Source organism: Heterocephalus glaber, unplaced genomic scaffold (genome assembly GCF_053883595.1).
Source record: "Heterocephalus glaber isolate CG9 unplaced genomic scaffold, H.glaber_assembly_v1.0 deba00001429, whole genome shotgun sequence".
In the NCBI taxonomy this organism is placed as follows: Eukaryota; Metazoa; Chordata; class Mammalia; order Rodentia; family Bathyergidae; genus Heterocephalus; species Heterocephalus glaber.
Genome location: NW_028258294.1, coordinates 19,036,093 through 19,060,048, shown reverse-complemented (window position 1 = coordinate 19,060,048; position 23,956 = coordinate 19,036,093). Strand labels below are relative to the sequence as shown.

Genomic DNA, 23,956 nt, shown 5'->3' with positions numbered 1-23,956 from the left:
AGACTAACCTTGTGGTTCCCGAACTACTTGACGAGCACTATTTGTCAAAACACCATCAGACCATTCTCTTGTATCCATGTCAATATGGCCTAATAATTGATGCCTAGACATAGCTTTTGGATTCATAGTATATTGCTTTACTGCTTTGCCAATTTTACAGAGTGCGGCCCTTAACATCCTCCAAAGAGTTGATTTGCCAGAACCACTTGGACCAACAATAACAACTCCTATTCTCTGGCATAACTGTTCATACAATTCTAAAGACTTCTTGATCTAGTAAAAAAGAAGTATGTTTACATATCAAATTATGGTCATTTCTGCTTTCATCCTACATAATCATTCTATTCCAAACATGTAAATTCAGTCTTTGATTTCCTCAATGGAAGATAAAACCTTAAACAGAGCAACAGCTAAACAAATTTAAACATAATTTCAACAAAATCTTCAAATTCAATAATTGTTTAAAATAAGTAAAAATACTTTTCATGTATTTAACAATACAATACGCTATTATTTTCTTATTCTTACATAAAAATATAATATATAATTTTATTCACTTATTCATTTATTCATCTCTTTACATCTTACATCTCTCAAAAATATATATGATCTGGCCCAGGGATGTAGCACAGTGGCACAGCGCCTGCCTGGCAAGCACAAGGTCCAGAGTTTGATCCCCAGTACCAAAAAATAAAAAAATTTAAAAAACACACATATATATATGATAGATTTATTACATGCCAGATAATACATAGAGATGCTATCTTCCATGGAGATTATTATCTGGTGAGAGAGAATCAATATTAATCAAATATGAAAATATCAAACATGTACAAAGAAAATATATTTTCTTTATGCAGTACTTGGGATGCAACCCAGGGGTGCTCTATCTCTGAACTACATCCCTAGCCCTTTTTATTCTTTATTCTGAGAGCGTTTCCCTAAGTCAGCCAGGTGACACTTGAACTTGCAATCCTCCTATGTCAGCCTCCCAGGGGTAATAAAAACACATAGCAAAGGACTATAATCAGGACTTTAAAATCAGAGATTTCCTTGAGCAAGTAAGAATAAAGTTGAAGGAGGAAGATAAGTTCAAAAATGTATGATAAGGATAATAATTACTCAGGAAAAAGTAATAATTATTATAAAATATTCTTGACAGCTACCTGATTGGGTATGATTTCATAATTGGCCTCTTCAAAGACTTGCTTTAATGCAGTACTTAGTTGATCATATTCTACCTCTTTAAAGTCAATTCCAGGAAAGACATCTTTAATCAGTGCATCAAATCGGGTGCAATCAGCAAACGTAAACTTCGACATTGTATTAAGCCTCAATGCTTGTACCACAACACGACTTTCACTAGCTAGAGAAAAGGCTTCATCTTAAAATTATGTTATCAATTTAATGACCACAAAGTTTGTAAGTTTATTCTACTGGCTTCATAAGCATTATTATTAAATGATGCACAAGAAACATTTAAAGACATATTAAATCGTGTAAATGCAAATACATTATCTTTTGACTACTAAAAAATGAGGATCACTAGGTACAGTTATGAACTCTTTTCCACAGGATTTGAATTCCAGACTTTAGTAATGAAAACCATTATCACTCATAATACTCCACCTTTTATATTATATGACATGCTTCTTGTAACAACTCTATAAAGTAGGTAAGAAAATATTACTGTTATTATTCCACCTATACATGAGAACATAAAATCTTTAACAGTTTAAATATCTTGCCTGTGAAGGCACAGTATTATGGCTGGTATTCAAATATAGGTAAACTAATTTTAAATGAAACTATTTCTCCAAGTATGATACTATTACCTCCCAGAGATTTTATGTCCTAAATCTGAAAATAACACAATGAGCAGCAATCTTTGATCAGCCTCTTAGACCAAATGTACATATTAATATCACTGTCTAGCCCTTATTTTCAAAGATACTAGCTGATGATTTATAACACACACAAAGGCAAAAATATACATGTTTATTTAGCTTGGAATATTTCTCTAAAATTGTTTGATATTGCTACATTTAAATATAAAGACATTTTGTTGCCCTAGAGTTAATTTCAAGCGCTGAATTAATAAGCCATCTTTATTTACTAAAGGTATGGTTTAAATTTGTCTTTAAAAATCATCAAAGATAACTAGAAAATAGTTATTTAAGTACTTCACAAAACAGCTTTATCTACCTTTGCATATGTCAACCTAATAATAGAGCCAAAAGCTTCCTTTTATAATATGTATATATACTCGATTTTTTGAAATTCCAAACAGGTAATTTCATGTAGTTCTTTGTGTTATGTTGACCTTACTTTTATAATATTTAACACAGTTTTTCATAGAAACTTGAAAAGGCTGAAAATTCACCCTTTCAGAAGCCATTTATATACACCCATTGATAAAGGGCAATCAATTATCCTGAGTGGAAAAATCAATTACTTTACATGAGTGAAGTATAATAGGAATATACATGAGTCCATACTGATATAACTATATAATTTAATAACTACAAAAATGAAAAAAAGAGATAACTCTTTATCAAACAATTTCAAGTAATAATGCAGATATTCCACTTCTAAGGGGTGGAGCTTAAGGCGTGCCTCCTCACTTTCAGAGTATGCTAGAGTTTTTTGGGTTTTTTAGGGGTTTTTTGGTACTGGGGATCAAACTCAGGACCTTGGGCTTGCAAGGCAGGCAGGGGGCACCACTGAGCTAAATCCCTGGCCCTATGCTAAAGTTTTTTAACATGCTTTCGTAAAGTAGGAAGCAGGGAAAATGTAACTTTATAGTGGAGAGATCTGGAGATCTGCAAACACTAACTTAGCCAAATGATAAACGAGAACATAGGCAGTGATGTCACATGGTTATTATACACTCATTGATACAATGTGATAAATAGAGTACTCTATCTCCACCCTATTCTTTCCAAACATTCATAACCCAAATTAATTGGGTATACTGTACTATAAAAGAGAAAAACTTTAAAGTGTTTCTAAAGTCTTTAGACACATGGGCTCTACTCCACACCTCCTTTATCAAGAACTTTGGGAGTGGGGCTTAACAAACTGGTTTAACAAGCCACTAGATGATTCTAATGAACGTTAAAGTTTAAGAACAAGTAGATAACACTATTTCTTTATAGGTAACAACTATTTAATATTTAATACACATGTTAAAGTTCTTTTAGGAGAGACTGAGGATATAGCTGGTCATAGACTGCATGCCTAACAAACGAGGGTCAGGTTTCAATATCTAGCACCCTCCATCCCAAATTACTATAAGACATGACATTTAAAATTAAAATAACAAATTTAGTTTAAAAAACAACATACAAAAATGATTCCATTAGTTGTGACAAATGTACTCTCATAATGTAAGATTTTAACATTAGGCAAAACTGGGGTCAGAGTATACAAAAAATATTTACACTGTATCTATAACTTTTCTGTAAAGATAAAAGTATTCCAAATTAAAGCTTGTTTTAAAAAAAATAAGCTACTGTAATTGAAATAATCAATTATACCATTCTGTTCAGCACCATTTTTCTTCAACTGTCTAAGAAGATTTCCACTTCCTCTCAGAACTGTCTTTAAAGCTCTCAAACCCCAATCATAATGTTGCTGAGGTGTCAAAAGTTCCCTGAAAGATGTAGGAATATTAAAGTATCAAGTAGCTATAAGAAATTCTTTTCATCAGCACAGCCAAAGAATTATAAAACATAACTACCAACATATAGAAATACTGATATTCCTTTAATTTATATAAAGACACAAACACAAAAAAATGATCACTGAAGTAAGCTACTGAAAACAGATCAGAATTAACCTTTCATGAACTGGCTAATTATCTTAATAAAAATACTAAATAACAACAACCTGTTACCTTTATTCTTAAAGAATTTAAGCAACCCTCTTTGCTCTCCATCTCTGGCACTATCTTTTTCCCTATTATCTCTTACATGATATAAAACAAAATTTTAGGTTGTGCCAAAGAAGCTAAGAGACAGCCTGTACTACTAGAAAACCTAAGTTAAAAAATGTGAAACATTCCCTGCAAAGATCAGATTTTGAATTGTCAGCTGGTAAATTAATTCATTAAGAATCATTTATCTAGTGCTCCAATATAAACATCTGAAAAAAAAAGATCCAACTAAGCTATCAGAAAAATGAGTAGTTCAGAGCCAGATTTTTTTTTTCTTCAAAGTACAATCTTACAGGCCAGGCATGGTGGCACACACTGAAAATCCCAGTACTTGGAGGCAGAGGCAGGAAGATCACTATGAGTTCAAGGCCAGACTGGGCTACATAATGAGTTCAAAGCCAGACTGAACTATGCAGTAAGAATCTGTCTCAAACAAACAAACAACAAAAAGTAAATTTTTTCACTAGTTATGGTAATAAACACTTGATACCAAGTTTACCAAATAATCCCAGCATTCTGAGGCTGAAGAATAAAGATCATAAGTTTCTGCCTAGTCTAGGCAATTTAGAATGTTAGTAAGATCCTGTCTCAAATTTTTTAAAAGGCTGGAAATGTAGCTCAGTGTGAAGGCCCAGGGTTCAACTCCCAGTACGAAAAATAATAATAATAATAATAATAATAATAATCAATCAATCATTGGTAATACAAGATACAAAAGTATTTTTAAAAGAAAACTCACCTAGACAGGTTGAAAATAGCTACCAATTTTCTTCCCAATACTTTAGCATCTTTAAAGCCTTCTGAATAGAGAATAACTTCTGCAATAAGCTCATTGTCTGGATGAGACATAGCTACTGGCCTGAAAAGCTGTTTAAGATTATCAGGCAGTTTCTGTCTTCCTCCATAACCTTTTCCAGCAGGATTCATAGTGATAAAAATTCCAGAATTAGAATTTAATTCTACCTGAAATATTAAAGTATAGGATTCAGAAATTTGAAATTATAAAATATACATTGCCTAGAGAAATTTATTAAAAGATTTCTAAATATAAGGGTTACATCTTAGCAAAAAGCCACCTCCAATGTGCTAGCTATCTCCATTCTAAACATAAAATAAACTCTTTAGAAATGCACTGCTTTACACAGATTCTTTCCAATCAGGTATTTAAAACTAAGTTTAAGAAAAGATAACTAATTTGAAGTCCTACTCACTCATTCAACATGTGTTTAATAAAAGCTTTCTTGTGCTAGTACATAGAGACAACTCTAAAATAGAGTTACTAACGGGCTGTGGCTTCTGAAGCATAAACACAGTCAATCTAGTATTACACAGAAGCACTCTTAGTGGGATAAATGTTAGGACATGGAAGAGTAGAATGTCATGAGAGCACCTAGAAGTAGCATTTTCAACACAGCTAAGATTCAAAGATAAATTATAAAGTGTAAAAACTGAAAGAACAATTGGTAAGTAAAAAGACCTAAGGCAGTGAAGCCAAGAAATGTGGCTACAAAAGAAAAAAGAGAAAGCAGGTGTTGCAAGGGAAGATGAATTAAAGTAAGATTTGTTTATGCTTTAAGTATTAAGATGGAAAGGATATGATTGCACTGGAAGGCCAAAAGGCAGCAGTAGAAGAGGGAAGGCTGAAACTCTAGAACAAGGGGAAACTACAAGGCCTCTGGAAAATAGATTCCAAAGTATAGGTGGATAGATTAGTACTGTTTAGGAAAAAGAACAACTCCTTCTAAGAGGAAGAAAAAAATAAATGTGCAAGAAGGTAATTTTTGACAGTAGAGAGGTAATTCTTACTTAATAATTTTTCTTTAACTTGTGAAGAATTTAAACACCATGTAAATAACATACTAACATTGTGGAACTGGTCTTACTTTCTTGGGATACCCAGACAAATATGTGTTATGAAAAGGGTATTATGGCTAACAGGATAATTTCACAGTTCTTATAACTTCTGGTGTGTTCAGCAATACATATACAGAGAAGATGTTTTTATCTGCGGTCCAAACAAGTTTACATTCTAATGACATGAATATCTCCTATAGGGAGAAGCAATGAACAGAATAGCTTATTGTTGAATAGCTCATTGAACAGAGTGCTTATTGTTTTAACACTCACATTGAATAGTGGTTAAAAACATGTGCTTCAGAAGTAGATAGACCTAAGGGCTGGGGATTTAGCTCAGTAGTTCGCCTCTGCCTGCCTCAAAAGCGCAAGGTCCCAAGTTCAGCCCCCGGTACCGAAAAAAAGTAGACCTACTTGTTCAGGTCACCAAGAACCTGGAAAGAAGCCCCACGGGACCCTCCATCCAGTAACATTTCGGACAGGAATTCCCAGGCCCTGGTCACCACCAGATGGTGGACTTGGGTCGCAGCGCCCTCCTGTGGTGAGGCTGGGCCCTGGAGGCCAGACATCGCACCTGGGCCTGACAGTTGGCCATGAAAGTGAAGTGAGCAGGACCATCTGCACTCGCTCGGGGACTGTGATACCCTTCACTGCTACTGATCCCCTTCTGGGCCCATTTTAAAAGTCCACAGTTCTGAGCTGGACAGCAGAAATGAGCCCCCTGCACTGTGAAAGGGCCTGAGGGTCACAGCCTAAGAGATTTCACCACTTTCTACCATGTTTTGTTTCAAAATGAACATGCTCTTTGCAGTTGCTTCATGAGGTTCAAGAACCTTCATGAGGCATTGGCCACCTTCTGATCTTTTAGGGAATGACCTCCCCTAGAAGGATTGGTCCAGGGTTTATTAACTTGGAAGGAAGGCTAATAAAAAGGAAAAAGATTATTTTGATTGAAAAAGAGAAAAAGAAGTAGATAGACCTAGATTCAGTTCCCAGCTCCACTACTAGTTCTATCAAATTCTGGTTTCTTCATCCTTAAAGTAGAAAAAAGTAAATTTATTACCTACATCAAAAGGTTGTAGCATTACAGACAGTACATTAAAGTGGTATACACAGTGCTCACACAAATAAGAAAATATATATAACATATAATATAATCATACAAATACTATAAGTTTTTTATTCCATATTGAAAGTTTAAAGATGAATGATGAAAGTGGAAGCAAAAAAGGACAAGAAATCTCAGAGACATTTATAGATAAAAAGCTTAGCATAAGTGGTCACTGATTAGAAACAAGAGTACAACACAAATAGAGAATAAAACCTGAATATAAGTAATGCCAAGTCTTTCAAAATATTTCAATACTTTAAATTCCCAATATATTCTTTACCTCTTTGCCAAGCAGTTCACACACAGTTCTATGATTCTTCAAAGCATCTTGAATTGTCTGGATTTGCATAGATACGGCTGACAGTACAGATTCTTCCAGTCTGTTGAATTCATCAAAACAACCCCAGGCCCCACACTTAACCAAACCAACAAATATACGCCCCATTGACTTCACATCGATGCCCTTAAAAATGATAATAAAAAGGTTTATTAAAAATAATTCAAATATCTAAGAATAATTTAAGATTTCATATCATTCTTTGATAATCATTTCACCCATCTATGTCTCTTTTGCTCCTCCTAAAATAGGGATTAAGTAGCTACTTTTTCAAACTTCATGGTGGTTTCAAGGAATAAACAAAATAATACACAGGAAAATGTTCTGAAAGTACACAGAACTAAACAAATGTAAGATTTTGTTTTAGATATTCTTTAAATTGAAATACAAATCTTATATAAAATGTTCTGAAAACAGCAATTTTAAATGAATTTAAGACTTTTTTCTACTATTTAATATTCTCCTTACTAAAAAGCTCTTTGATTTAAAAGAAATAGAAAATTTCCTAAATAAGTACATGAAAACAAATCCAAACATATTTAACACACTATCAGATATTTTAATAATTATTTATTCTACCTCATCACAATTAAAAACTAAAACTTGTCTTCCAAGAAGTCCACCTAATGCCTTTACTGATTCAGTTTTTCCAGTTCCAGCGGGCCCATAAGGATTTCCTCCAAGGCCCATCTTCATGGCTTGAGTGAGAGTCAGGTAGCACTTATCCGTCAGTGGAGTATAGACCAGCTTGGGAGCATTTCCCTGTACAAAGGAAGCATGTCAGGGCATTCATATTCTACTCAACATTTATAAATATTTATATAGGGTGAGATTCTATATAAAAAGCTAAAAATGCAACAAACAGGTTAAAATGTTTTTAGCACTGAAAATATCCAATATTTTTCTTAGTGAAATAAAAATTTTAAAGTACAAGTGAGGATTAACATTAATTACTTCTCAGGCATGTATTTCATTCTATCCTTACCATACTGTTAGGTTTCCAAATAATTTCTAAAGTTCTTAACAATGCCCAAAAGATTACTTTTAAGACAAACAGATCTTAAAATGTATCATACAATAAACATTCCATTTCATATTTTTAAATGTATGTAACCAGCCACCCGTGGAGCGGTGCCGGTAGAGCCGTGGTGGGGGGAGCAGAGCGCCCAAGACTGACTGAACCCAACTCTGTGCGGCTGGCTACGCCCACTTGCTACTAAGAGCTGGTAAGGACCCCCAGGCATGCCCACCAGCCATCCATGGAGCCGCACAGGCACCTACAACAACAGTGCCAGTGCCCATGCCCCCCCCACCCCCCGGCCTCTTGACTGTGCAGCTACCTGGTTCCACACTACAGAGGCACAGGGGGACATAAAGGCCATTGACCTAAGCTCCACATGTGAACAAGAGAGTAAGGGCCTCTCTCAGGCTCCCTGATGATAACTGAAGCCCACTGGAAGAATGAAAACAATCTCTGAAGTAAAGGTACACCAGACCACTGTAATTAGTAAGTTAGAGGGATCATCACCTCGCATCAGAACCTGGACTATCTCCAGGGGAAACGCAGCTGGAACCTGCAATAAATCCTTGCACAGTTCAACCCTGCAGGACAGGGAGCTCAACTTGGGACTTGCAACCAGAAATCTGCCTGAATCTCATGGGTCTGTGACTGGCTTACTGAGACTCATTGACTTATAACTGCACACTGCTGCCCACACTATTGTGACAGAAGAGACATACTCTGAAGGAAGCCCTTCATTTGTATCTTTTATTTGTTATTTTCAAAATTACCACTATTTTTTCCTATTTTTTAATTTTTTTCCTTCTTTTTCTACTCTTTAAAATTTTTTTTTAATCTTTTTTCTTTTCTCTCTTTCTCTCCCTTGCTCCTTTGCTGTCCCACATTGTTCTTCATCTCCCTTTGTGTTCCTCTTCTGGCCCTAATTCATATTTCTTCTTTATTTTTCTTTTCTTCTCTTTCCTTCTCTCACCTATGTCCTCTGGCCTCACTGCTAACCTTGCCCAATCCTTCTAACTACCTATCCCTCCCTCCTCAACTCCTTCTACCTCCCCATTCCAAAGGGTAAACTTGCTATATTGAAGAGTTTATTCACTACCAACATATGTTGGGTTGGTCCTTGATTTTGATTTAATTCACACAGTTAAAGATAATAGATTAATAACTACCACAAACTGTCATTTTCTAAGAGGTACTCGATGCTATTGTGTTGCTAATTATATCACTTGGGCTAAGGTATTATGATTGATCTAATCAGTTGTCCTTCCTGGTGTAATGAAAATGAGACAGCCTCAGAGCCATTAAGGACTCAAAACCTAAAGACTAGCTATATATGGAAGACATCTCTGAAAAGCAATCATTCCATAATTGTTCTAAATACATCAACAAAGATACTTACAATAAACAACTTCAAAATATCATCCCAGGAACTAAACCAAGGACAGTACCAAAAACAAAAATGAGAAGACATTTAAGTAAGGTGACTTCCACCCCACAAAAGGCAAATTCTGTGGAAAAAGAGGTGGAAAAGTCCGATAATCAACCACCTGGACACCCTGAACTGATAGCACAGGAAGGAACAAAACAGATGAATGAGGCTCTAGGAAAATTTAAAACAGAAATAATTTCCCAGATAACTACAGAGATGGTAAGCAGAGTAAAAGACATGATTAGAGGATCTAAAACAGAAATGGATAAAAAAAATAGATGAGCTCAGAACCATGCTGGTAGCCGTGAATGCCCAGCATAAGAAAAAAAAGGAAACCATGATTGCCCAACACAGGAAAGAAACAGAATCCATGAAACATATTCAAACAGATATTCAGGAGATTAAAAACTCCATTGAAAGTATCCACAGCAAATTGAGCAAATGTGACGATAGAATATCAGATATAGAAGACAGGATTGTGGTTAGTGACCATGAAAACAGAGATTTCTTAAAAATAGTAAGGGAACACAAGAAATCAGTCCAGCAGCTGCTAGATGATGCAAAGAAGAACAACATAAGATGGATAGGAGTCCATGAAAAAACAGGAGAAAGTGCCATTAATATCAAAAATCTGTTCACAGAAGAAATAGTAGAAAACTTCACAGGCAGAGGTGGAGAACTGGACATACAGATAAGTGAGGCATATAGAACTCCAACTAGCCATGATCAAAAAAAATCTATACCTACACATATAACAGTCAAGATCCCAGAAACCCAAGAAAAGAACAAAATCCTCCAGACTAATTAGAGAAAAGAAACAAATCACCTACAAAGGAAAGCCCATCAGAATCACGGCAGACTTCTCAACACAAACCCTCAAATCAAGGAGAGCCTGGAGTGAAGTACTTCAAGCCCTAGAAGAAAATAAGTTCCAACCTACACTACTGTATCCTGCAAAATTATCTTTCAAAATTGATGGGAAAATGATACTTCCACGACAAAGAACACCTGAGAAATTTCATGAACAGCAAAACAGCACTCCAAACAATTCTAAGCAATATCGTAGAAAAAGACAATGAAGGTCACAACTCAATGAGCCCCAACTGAGGGAAGCCACCAAGCAAGGTAAGACACTAAAGGGAAAGGGGGGAAAAATAAGAAATAAAAGAGCCAACAACAACAACAGTAAAACATCATGACAAGGATGAGTCAATATCTATTAATTATAACTACTGATGTTAATGGCCTCAATTCACCAATCAAATGAAATAGCCTGACAGAATGGATTAAGAAGTAAAATCCAGCAAAATACTGTTTACAAGAAACACACCTAACTCAAAAGGAAATTCATAGACTGAAAGTAAAAGGATGGAAAACAGTTCTCCACGCGACAGGAACCCAGAAAAAAGCAGGCGTAGCAATCTTATTTGCAAAGTAGATTTCAAACCAAAACTAAGAGAGACAAAGATGATCATTACATCCTGGTGAAGGGAACAATCCAAGAGGAAGCGATGACAATCATAAATATATATGCACCAAATACGAATGCCCCCAACCATACAAAACAAACATTAATGGACATGAAAAGCCGAGAGACGGAGCAGCCGCAGCCCCCGGGACCTCCAGCACAATGCCGTCGGAAAAGACGCCGCACCTTCGAAAAAAGAGTGGAAGACGTACGGCTCATCCGGGAGCAGCACCCCACCAAGATCCCGGTGATCACAGAACGGTACAAGGGTGAGAAGCAGCTGCCCGTCCTGGATAAAACCAAGTTCCTCATCCCTGACCATGTCAACATGAGCGGGCTCATCAAGATCATCAGGCGGCGCTTGCAGCTCAACGCCAAGCAGGCCTTCTTCCCGTTGGTGAACGGCCACAGCATGGTGAGCGTGTCCACCCCCATCTCGGAGGTGTACGAGAGCGAGAAGGACGGGGACGGCTTCCTGTAGATGGTGTACGCCTCCCAGGAGACCTTCAGGAGGGGGCTGTCTGTGTGCGACTAGACAGGGCACAGGAAGCTTCCTGAGCCCTTACCACGGAGAAAAAGGGATGTCACCAATGAGATCGATCAGCTCATCTAGTCACAGGTCATCAGAACGGTGGTTCCCACGTAGCAGTCTTAGGAAGTTGTTTTTGTATTTCATGCAGAAAAACTGAGTTCCATTGAGCACACTCGGCTTTGGAAAGCTCTTATTTAACCTCAGCTACCTTGTTTTCAAAGTTTAGAAGTTTAAAAATAAAATACTTTGCACCCTAAGTTGCCAATTAAAAAAAAAAAAAGAAAAACCAACTAAGCACTAATAAATTATAGTGGGGGACCTCAATACCCCACTATCACAAACAGACAGATCATCTAGACAAAAAATTAACAACAAAATTCTAGAACTGAACCAAGCTATTGAACAAATGCACTTAATAGATGTTTACAGTGTTCCACCCCACAAAATCAGAATACACATTCTTTTCGGCTACACACAGATCATTCTCCAAAATAGCCCACATGCTAGCTCATAGGACATGTCTAAGTAAATGTAAAAGAACTGAAGTTATCCCCTGTATATTATCAGACCATAGTGCAATAAAATTGGAGGTCAATTACATAAGAAACCACAAAACTGCCACAAACACATGGAAATTGAATAACACCCTCTTGAACAACCAATGGGTCACAGAGGAAATTAAAGAAGAAATTAGACAGTTTCTACAAGTAAATTATAATGCCAGTACAACATACAGGAATGTATGGGACACAATGAAAGCAGTTCTATGCAGGAAATTCATAGCAGCGAATGCCCATATTAGGAAAACAGAGAGAACTCAGTTAAATAACCTAATGCAGAACCTCAAGCTCCTAGAAAAAGAAGAGCATAACAAACTCAAAGCTCATACAAGAAAGGAAATTATAAAGATCCGAGCAGAAATCAATGCAATGGAGACTAAAACAATGATAGAAAAAAAATCAATGAATCAAAGAGTTGTTTTTTTGAAAGAATAAATAAAATTGATAAACGTTTAGCCAACCTCATCAAAACAAGGAGAGAAAAGGTTCAAATCTATGCAATTAAGATTGAAAAAGGTGAAGTGACAACAGACCCAGCAGAAATCCAAAGGATCATCAATACCTACTTCGAGGACCCATACTCTAATAAAATGGAAAACACAGAAGAAATGGACAGATTCCTAGATACATATGAATTACCAAAGTTAAATGAAGAACTATAGAAATTATAAAATCCCCAATTACAATGAGTGAAATTGAAAATGTAATAAAAAATTTACCAACAAAGAAAAGCCCAGGTCCAGATGGCTTCACTGCTGAATTCAACAAGGCATTTAAAGAAGAAAAAACTATCGCCATTACTGTTGAAACTCATCAAGGAAATTTAAAGGGAAGCAAGGCTTCCAAATTCATTCCTGGAAGCAAGTGTTACTTTGATACCAAAACCAGGGAAAGACCCAACCCAAAAAGAGAACTACAGACCAATTTCTCTCAGGAACATAGATGCAAAAATCCTCAACAAGATATTGGCAAATAGAATACAGAGGGTCATGAAGAAGATCATACACCCTGACCAAGTTGGATTTATCCCAGGGAGGCAAGGATTGTTCAACGTTTGTAAATCAGTAAATGTAATATACTATATTAACAGTCAAGAGCAAAAACCTTTATGATCATCTCAATAGATGCAGAAAAGGCATTTGACAAAATCCAACACGCATTCATGATAAAAACGCTACAGAAAATTGGAATAGAAGGTCTTTATCTCAACCTGATTAAGGCTATTTATGAAAAACCAACAGCCAACATCATACTAAATGGTCAAAACTGAAAACTTTCATGCTAAAATCAGGAACAAGACAAGGATGTCCACTATCACCACTCCTATTCAATATAGTTCTGGAAACGTTAGCCACAGCAAATAGAAAAGAGAAAGAAATAAAAGGAATAAAGATAGGAAAGGAAGACTAAACTGTCATTATTTGCTGATGATATGATACTTTACATAGAAGACCCAAAAAACTCAGTCAAAAGTCTTCTAGACCTAATTGACAGATTCAGTAGAGTAGCTGGGTATAAGGTCAACACTCAAAAAACAATAGCCTTCATATACACAAATAGCAGACTCATTGAGAGAGAAATTCGAGAAACAACTCCTTTTACAATAGCAACCAAAAAAATGAAATATATAGGAACCAACCTAACAAAAGAAGCAAAAGACCTCTACACTGAAAACTACAGCATTCTGAAAAAGGAAATTGAGGAGGATATAAGAAAATGGAAAGACATCCCTTGTTCCTGGGTAGGAAAAACCAATATAGTGAAAATGGCCATACTTTCAAAACTACTATATAGATTTAATGCAATGTCAATTGAAATTTCAACAATATGCTTCACAGAACTAGAGAAGACAATCCAAAAATTTATTTTGAACAAGAAGAGACCTAGAATAGCAAAAGCAAATCTAGGCAACAGAGACATGGCTGGGGGTATCATACTCCCCAACTTGAAACTATATTACAAAGTTACTGTGATAAAAACAGCATGGTACTGGCAAAGAAACAGACCTGAGATTCAGTGAAATAGATTAGAAGATGCAGAAACAACTCCAACATACTCACTCACTTCATCTTTGACAAAGGAACCAACCACCCTCATTGGAGGAAAGATAGTCTATTTAATAAATGGTGTTGGAAAAACTGGATTTCAACCTGCCAAAGATTAAAACTAGACCCATACCTATTACCATGCACTAAACTAAGATCAAAGTGCATTAAAGATCTAAATATTAACACAGAAAAACTAAACTTGCTGGAAGATAAGTTAGGTAGAACTCTTGAAGACATTGGTATAGGAAAAGACTTTATGAACAAAACCTCAGTAGCATGGGAGCTAGCATAAAGAATGAACAACTGGGATCTCATCTTATTAAAAAGCTTCTGCACTGCAAGAGAAACCACCAACAGAGCTAAGACACAACCTACAATCTGGCAAAAAAATTTTAGCAGCTGTACCTCAGACAAACTATCGAGAATATATAAAGAACTGAAAAAAATCAGACCCCTCAAATTCAAAGACCCAATTCAAAAATGGGCATCTGAAATGAACAGACATTTCTCAAAGAAGTAAAAGCAGCAAATAAATATATGAAAAAATTTTCAACATCACTCGTCGTTCCAGAGATGCAGATGAAAACAACACTGAGATTCCACCTCACCCCAGAAAGAAAGGCTGCTATCAAGAAATCAACCGATAACAAATTCTGGCAGGGTGTGGAGAGAAAGGAACCCTTCTCCATTGTTGGTGAGAATGCAGACTGGTGCAACCACTATAGAAATCAGTACGGACATACCTCAAAGAACTAGCGCTAGAGGTCCCATTTGACCCAGGTATTCCCCTGCTGGGTATCTTCCCAAAAGAATTAAAAAGAATCATACCACAGCAATATATACGCACCCATGTTTATAGTGGCACAGTTTGTAATAGCTAAACCTTGGAAACAGCCCAAGTGCCCATCAACTGGAAACTGGATAAAAATGATGTGGGGTTTTTTTATAAGATGGAGTACTACTCAGCCATAAAGAACAAGAAACTAGAGACATTTATAGCTAAAGGGATGCATATTGAGGCCATACTCTTAAGTGAAATAAATAGGACCTACATTTGTAAATACCAAGTAGTTTCTCTAGTGTGAAAAACTGAAAGTGTAAATAAGGATTAAAATAATTAAAATGAATAATTCATAATTTGAAATAGGAAAAGGTCCAAAGGTGTAGGGGTGGTGGGAGGGGAAGGGAAAAGGGAAGAAGGGAAAGGAAAAATTATGAGAAAGAAAAAAAAATGGAAATGAAATCTATGTAAATAAGGAAGGGTGGAGGGGGTGAAGGCCGCATAGGTAATGGGGAAAAAAATAAGAACTAAGATACACCATGTACAGGTACAACCACCCAATGATAAATGTAAATGTACTGTATACCTAAAATGCACCAATAAAAGAATTTTTTTTAATGTATGTAAATTATTTCTTAGACTCTTATGATCAACAAAAATCAAAACTACATTAGTTCAAAGTATGATTATTTTTACAGTTTTTTTCATGAAAGTAGTAGCTTCTCAAATAATTCTCAAATTTTTTACTAGATTGTAGAGAGAAAAGACCCAAAACTCAGCTTCTATTTATAGGACTTTTTCCTCAATTTAGGAACATAGATTTGGGTGTCAAAATACATTTCCCTTTTGAAAAAGTCATATTCTGGGCCAGGGATTTAGCTCAGTCATTCTGCCACCTGCTTAAGATCCTAAGTTCGATCCCCAGTGCAAAAGAAAAAAAAAAGTCATATTCTATATATCACCAATGAAATATTTTAAAGAACTCAGTGCAACACTAGCAATATTTCAACTTTTGTAAGCAAAATTATAGTTTACATTATTTTACATACCAACTTTTAAATTCTGGTTAAAAAAAAATAATACAAAAAATTATTGAAAAGCTACAATAGAAATAAAAATATTTCTTCCAATAGCATATTTCCTTTGAAGAATTTTTAATCAGAAAAATAAAGCACTTCTGGCAGAAGTCATACCTGATACTCATAAGTATACTGAAGTTCAGAATCTACCATTTGAACATAGCATGTGTGATCACTTTTCATATAGAATCTAACTTGTTTTCTCCAAGCCCAGTCATCAGTTGTATGAACTTGAACATGGTTTAACTGCTTCACCACATCAATATTATGAATAATGTCCAGAATTAGTGCTTTAAGTTTAAGCTCCAGCATGCCTGCTTCTGCACACAAACACACATAACAGGAGGAAATATTAGCCAGTGACTTATTACGTACACAAATGATTTTTTAATGAATTCAAATGGTAATTTCATGATACATTCAAATAGTACAGTAATATAAATTGTATAAGCCAAAAAATGTCAAGCAAGAAATAACAAAAATTATAAAGACTAAATGGTATTAATAGATAATGTGAAGTAGGAAGAAAAGGGGCAAAGGGGAAGGGGAAGTCGGAGGGGTAGGAAAAAGGAAAAAAGGGAATGGAATTAATGTGAGAAAATGAAAATATGGAAACAAAATCTTTGCAAATAGGGAGGGATGGAGGAGTTGAAGGGAGGGCAGGGGAATGGGAAAAAAATAAGAACCAAGATAGATTACATAAAGGTACAAATTTCCAATGATGAACATCATTATATTGTATACCTAAAATCTACCAATAAAATTAATTTTAAAAAAGAAATAACAAAAATTGTAAAAACTTAGGACATCAAATTTCAGTAAGATAAGAGTTCTGGATTCTTATTCAAAAGACTAAACACATTCTACTTTTTTTTCTATCTAAATATAGGTTAAACAACTGGACATGTATTGAATTACTATTTTAGGTCTCTGAAAAGTAAAGAAAGGTAAGCAAATTGAGAGGTCAGAATTAGAAATGCCACCAAACTAATGGTAAATGTACCTCTTTTTTGACCGCCTTTAGTATCCCCAGTTCTATAACCAACATAGTCAAAAACTCAGATTGATATAAACAAAGAGTACCAAGAGAAGGCCTAAAATTCTCAGGCTTGAAATACAGGTAAACAATACAATGGCAACTGGGACCCAAAAGTTGCTAAACTCTAAGAGAAGAAAAACTTCCTCTAAAATTGGAAGAACTGTGATCTCAAGAGAGTAGGCCAAATCCCAATTGCTTTTTCTCTCTTTGGTCAAGTAAATGTCAATTGGTCCAGTACATGGAGGCAGCCACAAAAAATGGTACAAGGGAATAAAGTACACGAAAACCTAACTATCTGGCCAAAGGATCAAGAGGGAACAGAGAACCAGAAACATGGGAAGACCATGGAGAAGGAAGAAATCAGAAAATTATCCCATAAAATTTTTTATTAATTCCTGGGCTCACCTCTAAGCTGCACACAAGTAGACTGCATTCTAAAAATAATTCAAAAAATCTGAAAACTGGCTACTATGTGATGACATAAATGTGGGATAGATTCAAATAATATTATAAAAACAAAAGCTGACATTGGAACCACAACTCACAGAACCTGTGATCTGACTCAATAAAATAGTTGTTTAACAAATAAAAATAAAACATTCTCCAAAGGATTTAAACAAAACCAATACTCTTATAACACAACATTTAAATGTTCAGAATACAATCCAAAATTATCCATCATGCAAAGAACAAAATAACCTGAATCTACATAAGAAATGACAAAAGAAATGCAAAAGACACAGATGTTAAAATTATCTAAAATACTTCTTAAAGCACTATCATAAAAGTGATCCAAAAAATAATTAAGTGAACACTCAAAATTAAAGTGAACACTCCTGAAACAAATAGCAAGAAAAAAGGTCAGAAATGAAATAAAAAACATGAAACAGAAATTTTAAAACTAAGAAATATAAAACCATAATTTTTTTAAAAATCACTGGAGAGGCTCAACATTAACAGGAAAACTAATCAATGAATTTGAAGACAAAGCAGTAGAAATTATCAAGGCTGAAGAGACTAGAAAAAAATATTTTTATAAAAAACAGCCTTGCAGACCTAATGGTGTAATACTCATAACATGAGAAACTCAGAAGAGTAAAAGAAAGAATATGATACTGAGAAACTATGAATAATGGCTGCAAACTTCTCAAATTTTTGTGAAAAATATAAAGCTACAGATAAAGTTCAGAGAACCTCAGCTAGGATAAATGCAAAAAAAATCCATAATCAAATTACTGAAAACTAAAGGAAAAGATTAAGTGTGCTGGCAGAACAAATAACATAATGCTTACAGAAAAATGTGCATCATTTATCAGAAAACATGGCAATCAAAACAGAGCAGAACAACACCTCAAAATGCTGAAAGAAAATAACTATCAACCCATAATGGCCAGTAAAATAAAATATCCAGAATAAAGGTGAAAAAAGACACTCTCAGATGAAGGAAATCAATGTGAATCCATAGCCAGCAAGCCCACTCTACAAGGGATGATCAAAATATATAATGAATATTAATTTTTAAAATTTATTATACTAAAAGGTACATTGCCATTAATCTCCCTCACTTTAAACACATTATGCCATCATTATTGACACTTTCTGAAGCATTTCTGGAAGTCATCTTTCATTTCTTTTAAGAAGTATGATCAAAAGTAGTTAATTGTGCTGCTAAATACCATCCAACAGAAAGGTAGGCTCATAAAAACATTAAGTGTCCTCACCCACCTTATTCACCAGATCTAGAACTATGAAACTTTTGGCTCTTCCCCAAACTCAAAATGACCAAGAAAGTTTTGTCTTGAATACATTCAGGATACTAAGGCAGCCATGACATCACAATGAAAGATAAAGTCCTCACTAAAGAGGACCTCCACAACTGGTTCACAAAGTGGCAAGGAGGATGGGATAAATGTGTGCAATGTGAGAGGGGTGTACTTTTGAAGGGGATTGATGGCAGTGTGTCTTTTACTGTAAAAGCATTTTTTCAAATTTAAACATTTACCATAGTTTTTGATCACATCTTATAAAAGAATAGGAAAATCGATCCCTGGTACAAAAAAAATAGGAAAATGATAACAAAAATCAGAGTATCAGTACCATTTCTGTAAACATATAAGCATATATAACAGATTATATTCCTCTTGAATCTTTTTAAAAAATGTTTGAGGGTTATAAGCAAAAAATAAAACAATTTCACAGATGTTTCTGTGTGTATAGATGTAATATTCCGATAAACATAAAATGGGGAGGATAAAGAAATCTATATTGGGTGAAGTTTCTATATTCAATATAAAGTAGAACATTATGGAATCTAAGTACAATACAAAAATGTTTAAAAATATATGTTTATATAGTAAATCACAGAGTAATCACCAAAATGAATGGATGGATGGATGGACAGACACAAAGGTGAACGGACACACAATTCAAAACAAAATAAATTAAAATAGGTTTCAAAATTTGAATAACCCAAAAACAGGCAGAAAAGGGAACATTTTTGTCTATACCAGTATTCTCTGGATCCTCAGAACTTGTATCAACGTTGGTATAGTGTTCTAATTTATTCACCAATTGTGTTTCAATCTGGTGAAGACTATGATCTTTGATAGCATTTTCTACATCTTCAGTGAACTTAATCTGCTCTGCCAAGCATAGTATCTATGGAATAAAAAAAATAGCTTAAAAAGGTGAATTTTCTTAGAAATATTTTATAAATTTAAGGAAAAATATCAATTCCTGAATTGGCAACTGTATACTAGATAGTTCCACCTGAATGTCATACTGGCACCTCAAATATTAACAGACAATATGGTAGTAGAAAAACCATTATCTCAAGCTTCCTCCTTAGAACTCATCTTTTACTACACTATGCTACATGTCTGTTTTCTGATCCTAAAATCACCAAGTTTAGTGTAGCCTAATGGCCTTTGTACTTTTAGCCATTGATTCTCCTCTTAAATACCTTTTTTTTCTAACCACTAGATTACAGAGATATCAGAATACAATGTATCCTATTTAATAAAAAAAATCTAGCATTCAAAATCTTATTATGCTGCTAGAATATCTTAATTTTCTTAAATTAAGATGTCTTAATCTTCTTAAATTATTAAGATGTCTTAATCTTTCAACCTTATACCTACAAACAGAAATGTTTATATAAAATCTAAAATGTTAACTCTGTTTAAGAGGATATCTGTAGTCCAGTATAGCAAGGCTATAGATAAAGCAAATTATGTACTGAAGACCAGCCTTTGAAAACTTATATCAAGACACTTTGATACAGTTATTAGGTGAACAAGAAAAACTAATATTCTTCTTTAAACTAAAGATATGACCTATCAACTTATAAAAGTACTACACTTGTTGACAGCTTCCTATTGAACAGATTTTTTTGATACATACCTTTCATCATCCAGATGAAGATCATGAAATCCCTGTATTTATCAGATTAATCCAGTTATCTATACAAACATTTTATAACACCACAGCCAGTTGGGTTTCTGTGTTACTCTAACTTATTCTATAAGTATCATTTTAAGATTACTGTATGGAAGATAAAGCTAATTAGTAACTCTTTCCTGGGCAGTTATCTCACTATACTAGGTGGTACAAACTCACTAGCTTCTTTAATCAGGTTGTGTAGTTAAGCATTTAAGCAGATCCAAATGTGCTTTCTGAAAAAGACTTTTAGTTTAATTGACATATACAAATGTTCACATGCTACTTCCAAGCCTAATACCCAAATATTTAGATACCCTTTCATCTAGTATTTCTGAGTTCCTGAATGAACATCAATAATTCAGTTTTTAACAGTCTGCTACATAATTTCTGTGAGAGACTAACAGAAGTAAAAGTCAAGACTCAGTCTTGGATTCTCAAGTCACATCACCATTAAGACATTTGGATAGGTGGTAATATTATTAATGCCTAAAATGTAATAGTCACTAAGGGTGCTCTGTAAATATTTTACAAATAACCTTCAAAATAATGTGGTAATATAGGTGCTATTATAATCTCTTAATTATGTATCAAACATAATGTATCATTCAGAGAATAAATGAAAATGAACCATCACATGTGGGATACTTTTCACCTTCACCAGCTTGCCTCCTTTCTAGATCAGACCTTCTCTGTGTTACTCCAGGTCCTTATAAAAAGGTAACTGGATTAGCAGCACATAATAACGATATCAAGCATTTATGTAATTAGTTACACTATTCCATCATCTTGTATAAATACTCAGGACACATTTTTTTCAGAGAATTAACTTCTAATGAACTACAATCCTTTGTTAAGATAAACAAGAACTATTTACATTTTTAAGAATTTGCATTTTTACTTGACTGTTCAAGAACCTAGAGGTAATTTTCAGGTTGAAATCCGATAACTTTTTTCTGCTTATTTCCCAATACATCTTTCAATGCAATTGTCATTTCCCTAAATCAATTATTACCCAATTCTTGCTTTTATGGACTTTTTACATTTTTTCTTTTATTTTAAATCAATTTAAACTCTATTTAAAAGTACTAGCAAGCATTTTCAGAGATAATAAAGCAGCTTAATTCTAAATCTGCAATGGTAATATTTAATCACTGATAGTTACTTTTATTTTTCTCTAAGAAGATTTTTTAAAATACATTTTAGAGTTCAATCCCTGGTTAAAAAAACACACACACACATTTTAGTTTGCTTCAAAACATAAAAAGATAAAACAGACTCATGATAAAACAGCTCAGAATCAAAAATGTTCCCTATTTTCTATTTAACTTCTCATACTTTAAGAGAACCAACATAAAAACATGTTCCAATAGGCAATAATTTTCTTAATCTAAAAAGCAAGTAACTTTGAAAGCTGTTTGGCAGATTTTAATGTAAGATCTCTCAATGTCCACACCCACCCTAAGGACAGAAGTTCACAATGACCTACACTGACAGCATTAGTTGGGCCCAATCCTGAAAAGGGCAAAACTGGTAGCAGAAGTCTTACTAGTGTTCTACTTTGGCAAGGCCTGAAAGTTTTTTAAGCTACACATCTAGTATCCAATGTTCCAAGAAGGAGCTTCTGTTATTACTGAGCTACAGCATGTCTATATCCCACATGTGACCTAGCTCTCCAATTCCCTGCCAATATTCCAGTTCAGTGTTGTGATTAGATTTCAGATTTAAATTAATACCTTACTACATTCCTGCCAGCTCTGTACTCTTAAATTGATTCCATGAGACGGATGGTGGGATTGGGCAACAATGTTATATATCCCGTGCCTCTCCATCAATGATGGACTAAATTTCTGGAACTAGGAAGCTATTATATGCCTGATTCCCTTCCCTGTTCTATTCACCACTGGCTTGGGTTACTTAAATCTCAACAAGCTCTCTGCTTGAAAGTGTTTGAATTATAGCAAACTAATGAAGCTAGAAAATAATTTCATTACCATGAAGTTTGTCCCATACATTTTATAGTTGAAGGAAAAGATCCAGAAATTGAGCCATCTGTCCATGCTAATGTTAAAGAGAACTTTCATTCTTAGGGATTGAAGGCAGACATTGAGACGTTGAGTTCTCACAGGAAAATCTACCTAATAGTTTTCAAAGTTATTTGCTTTTTAGATTAAGAAATATAGTAGCTATTGAAACTGGTTTTTTACATTGGTTCTCTTAAAATATGAGAGGTTAAATAACAAGTGTTCCGGTTGGCTGAGCTTCCTAACATCTAGGTAAAGGGTATTTCCACAGTGTCATGCCTACCTATATTCCAGACATAAATAAGCATTTTACCTGTGAAGGAAACAGAGATGGGTCAATTGCACCTTGTGAACTTTGACCAGTAGTAACACATTCCTTCAACAACTGTTTCAAAGTTTGCTTCATTTCCAAGGCTAAATCATTTAACCAACCCTAAAAATAAAATTAGAAAATAATATACACTAGGCATAAAACAAATAAACAATTTATTGACTGACATTATTTATAATTCTTTGACTTTCATAATCCCAAAATGTGCAAAATGGCAGATATAATTCTTTATTGTATTAATAAATGGCTCAAATAATTTGAAAAAAAATAATTTTTCACCTTTTGAGATAACAGTGAGTATGAAAGCTCACATATGTGGCTAGCTATAACAATTATGTCTACAAAAATCAATATAATATGAAAATTTAAAAAGTTGCCCATTATTTTCATCATTATGAAAAACAAGCTAGATAGCTAAACCAATAATTCACAGTCACAATGACTGTTCAGTCTCCTGGTTCATGCTGTCCCAGAGATCAGACATTCAGAGAGGTGCATTCATGGGAAGAAATGGCTTCATTAGAATTAGCCATATAATATGAGATGGCACAGGGAAGGCAGGGTGTTAGGCTGCTTTGTTAAACAAAACTAACTTTGCTTCAAAGTCAAAACAATTTATTTTTCTACTCAATGATAAAGAAAATTTGACTACAGTTAAATAAATAATGATTGATAAAAATAACAACTATGTATCACAACACTGGCAATGAAATATAAAGGCAAAAACTATAATCTTAGTTTTTCATCATCTACTTAAGTTTTAGCTTTATTTTTAATCTATACAGCACATAGCGTGAACCTCTGCCCATGTTAAAAACCACTGAAGCTAGAATAAGAATCTGATTTTCAGGCGACAAAGATACCTGCTCTGTTAATCACAAGAGCTTCCAAGGTATCAGCTTTTGATTTTCTGGCATAATAAATGTCCTAGCCCAGTTACTAAAACTTAAAATTCTTCTTCTCTATGTTG

At 34.5% G+C, this 23,956-nt stretch overlaps 1 protein-coding gene and 1 pseudogene across 12 annotated transcripts in view; one reads left to right on the top strand and one right to left on the bottom strand.

Annotated features, from left to right (window-relative positions):
- Dync2h1 (dynein cytoplasmic 2 heavy chain 1) overlaps window positions 1-23,956 on the bottom strand; it is a 333,458-nt gene that overhangs the window by 257,033 nt on the left and 52,469 nt on the right. For all 12 annotated transcript variants that reach the window (XR_015451638.1, XR_015451639.1, XR_015451640.1 and 9 more), the window contains 9 exons: window positions 22,969-23,088; window positions 19,701-19,851; window positions 16,269-16,474; window positions 7,819-8,001; window positions 7,183-7,365; window positions 4,677-4,900; window positions 3,540-3,655; window positions 1,167-1,366; window positions 9-273 (listed from right to left, as the gene is read on the bottom strand). Coding sequence is in view for 9 of the 12 variants with exons in the window: in XM_021251564.2 (XP_021107223.2) it covers window positions 9-273; window positions 1,167-1,366; window positions 3,540-3,655; window positions 4,677-4,900; window positions 7,183-7,365; window positions 7,819-8,001; window positions 16,269-16,474; window positions 19,701-19,851; window positions 22,969-23,088 (1,648 nt within the window). In the remaining 3 variants the exon portion in view is untranslated. The remainder of the gene's footprint in view (window positions 1-8; window positions 274-1,166; window positions 1,367-3,539; window positions 3,656-4,676; window positions 4,901-7,182; window positions 7,366-7,818; window positions 8,002-16,268; window positions 16,475-19,700; window positions 19,852-22,968; window positions 23,089-23,956) is intronic.
- On the top strand, window positions 11,267-11,704 carry LOC106008574 (microtubule-associated protein 1 light chain 3 beta pseudogene; annotated as a pseudogene).